The following is a 10,590-nucleotide window of genomic DNA, read 5'->3' on the forward strand; positions in this document are numbered from 1 at the left end:
GAAATAATTAAAAAAAATTTTGAAAATTTGGTAAATGATTTTCGAAAACTAAGATTGGGAAAGAAATTAAGTGATTTTTGGAAAAGGTTTTGAAATTAGAAATAAAAAAGATATGATTGAAAATTAATTTTGAAAAAAATGTGATTGAGAATCAAATTAAAAAGAGAAATTTTTAAAATTAAAGTTGATTACTTGACTGACAAGAAATTAGAAGATATGATTCTAGAATTTAAAATTTGATCCTTTCTTAATAGGCAAGTAACAACTTGAAAATTTTGAAGTAAATCATTAATTGTAGCAAGGATTTTCAAAAATAATAATAATTAAAAAAAATGGAAAGAAATTGATTTTGAAAAGATATGATTGAAGAGATATGATTTGAAAAAGATTTGATTTTGAAAAATTATGAATATTTGAAAAAGATTTGAATTAAAAACAAAATCTTCCCTCTAGTGTCTTCCTGGCGTTAAACGCCCATAATGGCATCCATTCTGGCATTTAACGCCTAAAATGCTACCTTTTTGGGCGTTTAACGCCCAGCCAGGTACCCTGGCTGGCGTTTAAACGCCAGTTTTCCTTCTTCACTGGGCGTTTTGAAGCCAGCTTTTTCTCTGTAATTCCTCTGCTGCATGTTCTGAATCTTCAATTCTCTGTATTATTGACTTGAAAAGACACAATTTTAAAATTTTTTTTGAATTTTTAATGATGAGAAATAATCAAAATGCAACTAATCATGGAAAACTAAGATTAAATCAACAATGCATGTAAGACACCAAACTTAGAAGTTTGTATACTAAGGACTATAACAATTTGAAAATGCATATGAGAAACAACAAAAGACATAAAACAAGAGAATTTAAAGATCAGAGCAAGGAAATCATCAAGAACAACTTGAAGATCTATGAAGAACATAGTGCATGTAATTTTCAAAAATTAGAAGAATGCAATTGACACCAAACTTAAGATTAGACACTAGACTCAAACAAGAAACATAAAATATTTTTGATTTTAGGATTTTATAATTTTTTTTTTTGTAATTTTTTTCGAAAATTATATGGAAAAGAAAATAAAGAGATTCAAAATTTTTAATGAGAATTCCAGGAATCATGCAATGTTGGTCTAAAACTCCGGTCCAGGAATTAGACATGGCTTACTAGCCAGCCAAGCTTTCAATGAAAGCTTCGGTCCAAAACACTAGACATGGCCAATGGTCAGACAAGCTTTAGCAGATCATTACTTTCAATAGAAAAATTGATAGAAATCAATAAGCTCTTGTGATGATAAGTTGAAACCTTGGTCCAAAAGTTTAGACATGGTTTCACAATCAGCCAGACTTCAACAAATCATCATGAAACTCTAGAATTCATTCTTAAAAACTCTGAGGAACAAAATAGAAAAATTTTTTTGTACCTTTGAAAATTTTTTTTTTCGAAAATAAAAAGTAAAAAGCTTAAACATAAAATAAAATTACCTAATCTAAGCAACAAGATGAACCGTCAGTTGTCCAAACTCGAAGAATCCCCGGCAACGGCGCCAAAAACTTGTTGCATGAAATTGTGATCATCAATGGCGCCAACAACTTGGTACGCACAATTGTAATCTCAACTCTTTATCACAACTTCGCACAACTAACCAGCAAGTGCACTGGGTCGTCCAAGTAATAAACCTTACGTTAGTAAGGGTCGATCCCACGGAGATTGTCGGCTTGAAGCAAGCTATGGTCATCTTGTAAATCTCAGTCATGCGGATTCAAATGGTTATGGAGAATTGATAAATAAAATATAAATAAAACATAAAATAAGATAGAGATACTTATGTAATTCATTGGTAGAAATTTCAGATAAGCGTATGAAGATGCTTTGTTCCTCCTAAACTTCTGCTTTCCTATTGCCTTCATCCAATCATTCATACTCCTTTCCATGGCAAGCTTTATGTTAGGCATCACCGTTGTCAATGGCTACTTCCCATCCTCTCAGTGAAAATGGTCCAAATGCGTTGTCACCGCACGGCTAATCAGTTGTTGGTTCTCGATCATGTTGGAATAGGATCCATTGATCCTTTTGCGTCTGTCACTACGCCTAACACTCGCGAGTTTGAAGCTCGTCACAATTATCCCTTCCCAGATCCTACTCAGAATACCACAAACAAGGTTTAGACTTTTTGGATCTCAGGAATGGCTGCCAATAATTCTATCCTATACCACGAAGGTTTTAATCTTAGATTAGAAACCCAAGAGATACAGATTCAAGCTTGTTTGCATGTAGAACGGTAGTGGTTGTCAGGCACGTGTTCATAGGTGAGAATGATGATGAGTGTCACAGATCATCATATTCATCAAGTTGAAGAACGAGTGTATATCTTAGAGAAGAAGTAGGCGTGAATTGAATAGAAAACAGTAGTACTTTGCATTAATTCATGAAGAACAGCAGAGCTCCACACCTTAATCTATGATGTATAGAAACTCCACCATTGAAAATACATAAGAACAAGGTCTAGGCATGGCCATGAGGCCAGCCTCAAACGTGAACATATAAGTTCCAAAGATGTAAAAGTGTGTAAAAGGTCTCTTAAATACAATAGCAAGAAGTTCTATTTATAGAAAACTAGTAACCTAGGGTTTACAGAAGTGAGTAAATGATGCAGAATTCACTTCAGGGCCCACTTGGTGTGTGCTTGGGCTAAGCGTTGAAGCTTTCACGTGTATAGGCTTTTCTTGGAGTTAAACGCCAGCTTTTGTGCCAGTTTGGGCGTTTAACTCCAGCTTTTATGCCAGTTCTGGTGTTTTGACACCAGAATTTCTATACTGACTTGGAATGCCGGTTTGGGCCATCAAATCCTGAGAAAAGTATGGACTATTATATATTGCTAGAAAGCCCAGGATGTCTACTTTCCAATGCAATTGAGAGCGCGCCAATTGGGCTTATGTAGCTCCAGAAAATCCACTTCGAGTGCAGGGAGGTCAGAATCCAACAGCATCTGTAGTCCTTTTTCAGCCTCTGAATAAGATTTTTGCTCAGGTCCCTCAATTTCAGCCAGAAAATACCTGAAATCATAGAAAAACACACAAACTCATAGTAAAGTCCAGAAATATGATTTTTATTTAAAAACTAATAAAAATATAATAGAAACTAACTAAAATATACTAAAAACATAGTAAAAACAATGCCAAAAAGCGTATAAATTATCCGCTCATCAGTTAGCTTTGAAATTGTGTAGGTTGTAGGTTAGGTGAGAACTTAAGTTAATCAAAGATTCAAATTCTAGTCCACTTGACCATATACAATCTTACCTTGACCTTAGCCCCATTATAACCTTTGAATAAGTCCTCGTGATATTTGTATGCATGCATTGAATAATTATTGATTGTTAGATGAAAAACAAATCTTAGAAAGCATAATTAGGGTAGAATTGAGTGAATCAACCCTATACACTTGAGCGACTAGAGCGGATACACATCCGGTGAGGGTTCAATCGCTCAATTACATGTTTTCACCCATGATCATCTCTTCTCTTGCAAGTTTGTAAAATCTTTTCAATAACATAATTTAATTGGGGATTTGACTTGGTTGTCAATACCTTTAGCCCTCATGTTCATACATACTCTCTTGGAAGTTGATTTATTTTGACCAAGTAGTTGCATGCATATAGATAAATTGTATGTAGATAGGTTGTATTAGATAGTTTGCATTGAATAAATGTTGATACCTGATAAACCACTATTTTGTGGTTTATCTAGTGCTAATTTGAGTGGTTTTTATCAACTCTTTACTCACTTATTCATACGATTTGCATGATTTTACAATTCCTTCCTAATTATGCTCTATGATTGCAAACTTGCTTCCTAAGCCTTTGAATTGTGTATTTTAATGTCCTTCCATACCATTCGATGCCGTGATCTGTGTGTTCAGTGTTTTCAGGCTTTACAGGGCAGGAATGGCTTAGAGGATGGAAAGGAAGCTTGCAAAAATGGAAGGAGCACAAGAAATAAAGGAGACAACCAGCGAGAAGCGACGCGCACGCATGGCTCACGCATGCACGCGAATTGGAAAAATTCATAGCGACGCGTGCACGTACCTGACGCGTATGCGTGGAAGCGAATATGCACAGCAATGTGTGCGCGTACCTGACGCATACGCGTGACACGCGAAGACGACCAGCGACGCGTATGCGTGACTGATGCATACGCGTGACATGCGCGATCTGCAGAAATTACAGAAAATGCTGGGGGCAATTTTGGGCCGAGTTTTGACCCAGTTTTCAGCCCAGAAACACAGACTAGAGCCAGGGAACAGCAGAGACTCAAGGGAGATTCTCATTAGGCATAGTTTTAGTTTTAGTTTTTGAATCTTAGAGAGAATTCTACTCCTTCCTCTAGGGTTCTTCACATTCATAGTTTTAGAGTTTCATGCTTTGGCTTTTGGATACTGAGAAGAATCATTGCCTCCATTGAAGTTTCATTATTCTAGTTTGTTTTCTTATTCCTTTACTTTTTACTGCCCATTAACCCTGTTTGGATAAGTATGTTGCATTTTGGGATTTATTAATGCAAGAAACTATTTTTATTTTTAATTAATTTTTAATTATTGTTCATCATGTCTCACTTTTATTCCTTTCTTAATTCTGTGAAAGTTATATTTATGTTAATGGAATAGTTTCCTAACTTGATTGGGAGTTGATTAAAAGGAGAACCTTGAGTTAGAACACACAAGTGTTAATCCTAATTGGTAGTTGATGACTGACAACTCTAGTCTCTCACTCTAATCCTTCCTCAGGAGAGGATTGGGACATGAGAATATAGTTGGTTAGTTAGTTACTTGACTTTCCCTTGTTAATTAAGGGATGACCAAGTAGAGCAATAACCTTTTATTATTACACTTGGGAAATTCCAACAAGGATAGAAATTCCAATTAATCTTCTCCCGGTCAAGGCTTTTAATTGAATTATATAAATTCTCTCGTTAATTTCTATTGCTTAATTTTATAATTATTTAATTTTCTGTTTCTCAAATGCAAAATTTCTGGGAAAACCTCTAACCAATAAGCTGCACTCTTTTGTCAATTCGTTGGGAGACGACCTGGGATTCATACTCCCAGTATCTTATTCTTAAATCTGTGATAACTCTTCTAAATTGACAAGCGGATTTTTTGCTGGTTAAGAACTGTACTTGCAACGTATTTCTATTATTAATTTCTTAATCGGCCAATTTCTGCCGCGTCAATACCCTTTGTCTCTTTCTTGAGTTTAGCATGAGGACATGCTTGGTTTATTTGACTTATCTCTTATTGAATTTGATCTCTTGGTTCTCTTAGTTTCATTACTTGCACTTAGTTATATGCTATTGTAATTTTCTATTGCATGCTTGATATTTAATTAATTGTTGATTGTTAATCTTAGTTACTTCAATTTACTTGTTAATTGTTTATTGCCTTAATTTCTAGTCACTTTACTTTTCTTGCATTCAACTAAAAAAAAAACCCCAAAAATTCCTAGCCAATGATATGCCTCATGTTGCAATTCCTAGGGAAGACGACCCGGGATTCCACTCCCAGTATTTGATTTGATAATTGTGACATTATTCTAAACTTTGACATGGGATATCTTGTCGGTTGAGACTATACTTTGCGACATTGAATTGAAAAATCCTTTGGTAATTTCTTAACCAACATTTATCTCGCATCAGATAAACAAAGATAGAATAAAATGAACATCAATTCATTTCAATTCAACAGAGCTCCTCTCCCTAATGAGGAGAAGGTTTATTGACTCATGACTAAAAATACAGAATTCCCAAAATGAGGATCAAAACTAAAAGCCAAAAGAAGTGCCCTCAAAAGTTCCAATCCCAGCTATTTATATTACTTCTCTCCCTCCTCTATTCAAATTATTACATTGATTTTCATTTTCTTTTCCTTGAATTTGCTTTCGAGTTGGATCTTGTTGGGCTTTTGGGTTAAACTTTACCTGAATCTGAAGCACTCTTTTCCACTGGGTGTTGCTTGAACCGGGCGCCCTTTATCATGGGTGTTACTAATGCTGGCCACGCGTACGTGTAGACATTCCTCATCGCGCGTACCCGTAGACCATGTGTATTGTAACACCCTACTACACAGAGCCTTACGCTTAAATCATAAAGCAGAGGTGGTGAGGTATTACGACCTCTAAAAGTAAAATACGTACATAAATATAATTGAAAGGATTTATAAGTAGGAGCCTTGAAGAAAACGCTAAGCGAAAACAAAAATAGAAATTCGTGTCACACTCACAGTTTTAATCGTAAAATGGATAGGAAATATCAAAAGAAGACCAAAAACATAATATACAGAATGGAGTTCCAAAATACAGATATCAAACTCCAGACTGGACCTACGAAGCTAAGGCCGGCCTGAGTGTATACATATAGAACCAAAATAAAACTCAAACTACAGAGTAAACACCTATTTCTCCAAGTCAACCTCTATGAGGGACAAACATAAATTATATACAGAGGTGAACCTATATAAATATATATACATAGCATAAATAAAAAATACAGCATCTCAAGATAACCAAACTTTGGTTGCACAGGAAACTTCAGATGCTCAGCGAGGTGCCTCTCGTCCTGCATCAGAAAATAGCAACATATGTATTAAATGAGAATCAGAGGTTCTCAGTATGGTAATGGTACCCACATATATAATATATAATGTCCAAAAAAAGCCAGAGGCATTTCTAGAACTTCAACACTCAGATTTAAATCTTAAAATTTATAAATTGAAAGCCATAAACAGGGTAGGTTACTAAGATTCTTATTTCTAATTCTTTTCTAACTTAAGCCCTAATTTTCTCCTTTTTCCATGATGCCTAGGCATCTTTGGCTAGTTTTACAAGCCATTTTCTATAGTTTTTACTTGGTTTCATGCATTTTCTTGGTCAATAAGCAAGCATTTGGATGAGTAATGTATGCATGTCTTGATTCAATCAAATATTGTGAATTATAAACATTTTCATGAGATTGATGCAAGAATTACTTGATGCAATAAATGATGCATTATCTTGTGATTATGGCAAAATTTTGATGCACCTGTTTGGTTGATGATAGGCAAGGAGAAGCAAAGGAGAAGAAGCTCGTGTTAGTGGCCAAGTTACCCCACGAACGCCAGTGCTAACGCTGCCAAGAAAGAAGAGAAAGCTGGCGTTAGTGGCCAAGTTAACTCACTAATGCCAGCACCAATGTGACTCAAGATGAAAGGCAACGTTAGTGGCCCAAGTTAGCTCACCAACGCTACTACACAAGGAGGAAGGTGCCACGTTAGTGTGCTAATGCCACCAATGTTAGCACACTAACATCTTCGATCATTTCACGAGTTGGGGCTAAAGATTTGGCAAGTGTGCGTATGCACGGAGCAGCGTGTGTACGCACAAGAGGAAATTGGCCAGTGTGCGCATGCACGAAGCAGTGTGTGTATGCACAACAAGATGAACGTTGATGGCCCCGTTAGTGTGTTAATGCTAGTAGCAACGCCAGGATGGGTTTGAAGGCAGCGTTGGTGGCATCGTTAGTACACTAACGGCAGTGTTAATGCCAGCTTAGAAGAAGACTTGTGGCGTTAGCAAGGCTGTTAATGCCAGTACCAATGTCAGTTCCAAAGGCACTCATGCAAGTATGAGAGCGTTAGTGAGTTAACATCAACGTTAACTTCAGAAAGAGCCACTCCTAACTTGCTTCAACTAAGGCCAAAAGCCCACATCCAAGTACTTGAGGAATCATCTGAAGATTGTATATATAGGAAGAGTTTTGAACTTAGAAAGGACAGACTTGAGAGCTTAGGGAAGGACTCTCCCAGAGAGGATCCGAATTAGGATTTTCTTTCTGCACTTAGTTTTACTTTTCATGTACTTTTCTTTTCTCTTTGAGTTTTCCAGAGAAATGATGAACTAAACCCCAATCATTAGGGGAATGAGCTCTATTGTAATTCAAATGAATGAATTAAATTCTTCTTCTTCTCAATCCACTTGTTGTAGCTAAGAGATAACTTCTGTGCTTAATAGATCTATTCACTGCCGGAAGGGGGTTTAGATCCATTTGAATTTCTATATGAGCCTCGGAAGGGGAATCATAGAAATTAGTTTGAAGCTCTTTCTCTCACAACTCTCTTGATCAATAAATTCCTAGTTTGAATTGAGATCCTGAGAACTTGTGTAGCTTATGGATAAGAGAATTGAACTTAACCTCTTCTCATGAACAATTTGATCAAGGAATTGGCAATTGGTTGTGTTAAGAGAAATTGGATTGCCAAGGAATTGGAACTCAATTAATTACAATTTGTCATAGATTTACTTCATATGATTGAGAATGAAGTTGAGACCCATTAATTCATAAAGGATTATAATATCTCCAATCCCTAATGAATCTCACCCATTGTTGCTTTTCCTTTCAATTGCTTTAAGTTTCTTATTATCTTTGATTCCCAGCACCCGAAGCCCATTTACATTTCATGAAATTTACCTTTTATTGCTATTTACATTCTTGCTTTTACTTTCTTGTCATTTAAGTTTCAGCTCTTTACTTTCTTGTCATTTAAGTTTCCGCCATTTACATTTCACAATTTACTTTTAGCACTTTAATTTCCAGCAATTTACACTTTGTTAATTCAATTTCACCAAAATCATCAAATATTAGCTTGACTAAATAAATCACCTAACTAAAGTTGCTTAATCCATCAATCCCTGTGGGATCGACCTCACTCAACAGTGAGTTATTACTTGGTGATTCGGTACACTTGCCAAAGGAATTTGTGTTGTTCAAATTTCTAGCTCATCAAGTTTTTGGCGTCGTTGCCAGTGATTGATTTATATTAACAATGATTAAGGGGTGATAGTCTAGATTAAGCACTTTTTTTTTCTTTAAAGCACACTAACCGTTTGAAACTTTGTGTCAACTAACTTTAACATCATTCTAGCAATAGAGTGATCATTTTGCTTTTGGTCTGTCTTTGTGTTGTGTATGCCAAGAGGGAGAAAGGAAACATCAATTTCCTTTGATTCTAAGCCAGAGAGAACTTTTCTAAGATTGAGAAAAGAAGCTAGAGGAAAAAGAGTTGTTGGTGAAGAGGATTTAGAAGAGGACTTGGATCAAGTCNCAACTAACCTGCCAGGAGAGTGCTAGCCTCCTATACTATTTCTGATCCTAGGAATTGTGGGATTAGCTTTCTTACTTCAAATGTACATGCCAACAACTTTAGCTTAAACCTCAGCTCATTACTCTGGTTAAGAACAACTGCCAGTTTGGAGGAGGTGCCTTGGAGGACCCAAATCAACACTTATCTGTTTTTCTGAGGATATGTGACACTGTCAAAACTAATGGAGTACACCCAGATATCTATAAGCTACTGTTATTTCCCTTCTCTCTAAGGGACAAAGAAACTCAGTGATTGGAAACCTTCCCTAAGGAGAGCATCATAAATTGGGATGACTTGGTTAACAAGTTCTTGGCCAAGTTCTACCCCCCTCAAAAAATTATCAAGCTCATGACTGACGTGCAAACTTTCAGACAATTGGAGGCAAAATCATTGTATCAGGCTTGGGAGAGGTATAAGGCACTGATTAGAAGATGTCCTTCGAATATGTTCGGTGAATGGGTGAAGCTCCATAACTTCTATGAAGGCCTCTCTATGAAATCAAGAAAGGCATTAGATTATTCTTCAGGAGGGCCACTTCAAATGATGAAAACTCTAGAGGAGGCACATGATCTAATAGACATGGTGGCTAACAACCAGTACTTTTACTCCTCGGAGAGACAAGCAACTCCAAAGAGAGGTATATATGAGCTTGAGGGTGTGGATGCTATCCTAGCCCATAACAAGCTAATGCATCAACAAATTCAATAGCAGATGGAAATGATGGCAAAAAGGATAGTGTACTACAATTGGCTGTAATTAGCACAACAAGACAAGTTCCAAATGCATGGAGCCAAAATGAAGAAAGCTTTGAGGCATACAATAATGAGCAGCAGCCTGAGCAAGTCAAGTATATGCACAACACAAGCTCTTCCCACAATGACTTTCATGGGGACACATACATCTCCTCATGGAGGAACCATCCCAACTTGAGTTGGGGAGACAACCAGAACCAATGGCAGAGGAACTCTAATCCCAATAACTTTCGCAACACAAGCAACCAAAACCATCACCCCACTAACAACAATCCATACAGAAAACCACAAAATAATGTCTCCACATCCACATTCTACCCACAAAATAACCCTGCAAACAACCCAACCAACTTCCATCAACAACCAACTCATCCACAACCCTAGCCACATCAAGAGTCTTAAAGAATCTCTAATCTAGAGATTATGATGGAAAAGCTTATGAAGAACCAAGAGATGGAAAGAAAGAATTATGAAGCATCAATGAGAAACCTTGAAAGACAAATACGGAGACTATCCAAGCAACCTGCTGAGAGGCTAATTAATGCCTTCCCAAGTGACACCATCCCTAATCCAAAGGAGGAATGCAAAGCCATACAGCTTAGGAGTGATAAAACATTGGGAAAGGACAACAAGGTTGACAGCAAGGAAGAGATAGAGATTGAGGAAAATGATAAGGTGGA

The 10,590-nt window shown here is 36.6% G+C and overlaps 1 protein-coding gene across 1 annotated transcript; it reads left to right on the plus strand.

The window, feature by feature from the left end:
* On the plus strand, window positions 9,507-10,294 carry LOC107611243 (AAC-rich mRNA clone AAC11 protein-like). The gene is made up of 2 exons (XM_016313194.1): window positions 9,507-9,795; window positions 9,870-10,294. The coding sequence occupies exons 1-2, from the start codon at window positions 9,507-9,509 to the stop codon at window positions 10,292-10,294; spliced, it is 714 nt and encodes a 237-aa protein (XP_016168680.1).

The sequence above is a fragment of the Arachis ipaensis genome, chromosome B08 (genome assembly GCF_000816755.2).
Source record: "Arachis ipaensis cultivar K30076 chromosome B08, Araip1.1, whole genome shotgun sequence".
Taxonomy (NCBI): Eukaryota; Viridiplantae; Streptophyta; class Magnoliopsida; order Fabales; family Fabaceae; genus Arachis; species Arachis ipaensis.

Excerpts from the sequence above, each read along its gene's own strand:
- LOC107611243 (XM_016313194.1), top strand. The coding sequence starts at position 9,507 with ATGACTGACGTGCAAACTTTCAGACAATTGGAGGCAAAATCATTGTAT. Across the intron at positions 9,796-9,869 it reads ACAAGCAACTCCAAAGAGAG|ATGGAAATGATGGCAAAAAG; the intron begins GTATATATGAGC and ends ATTCAATAGCAG.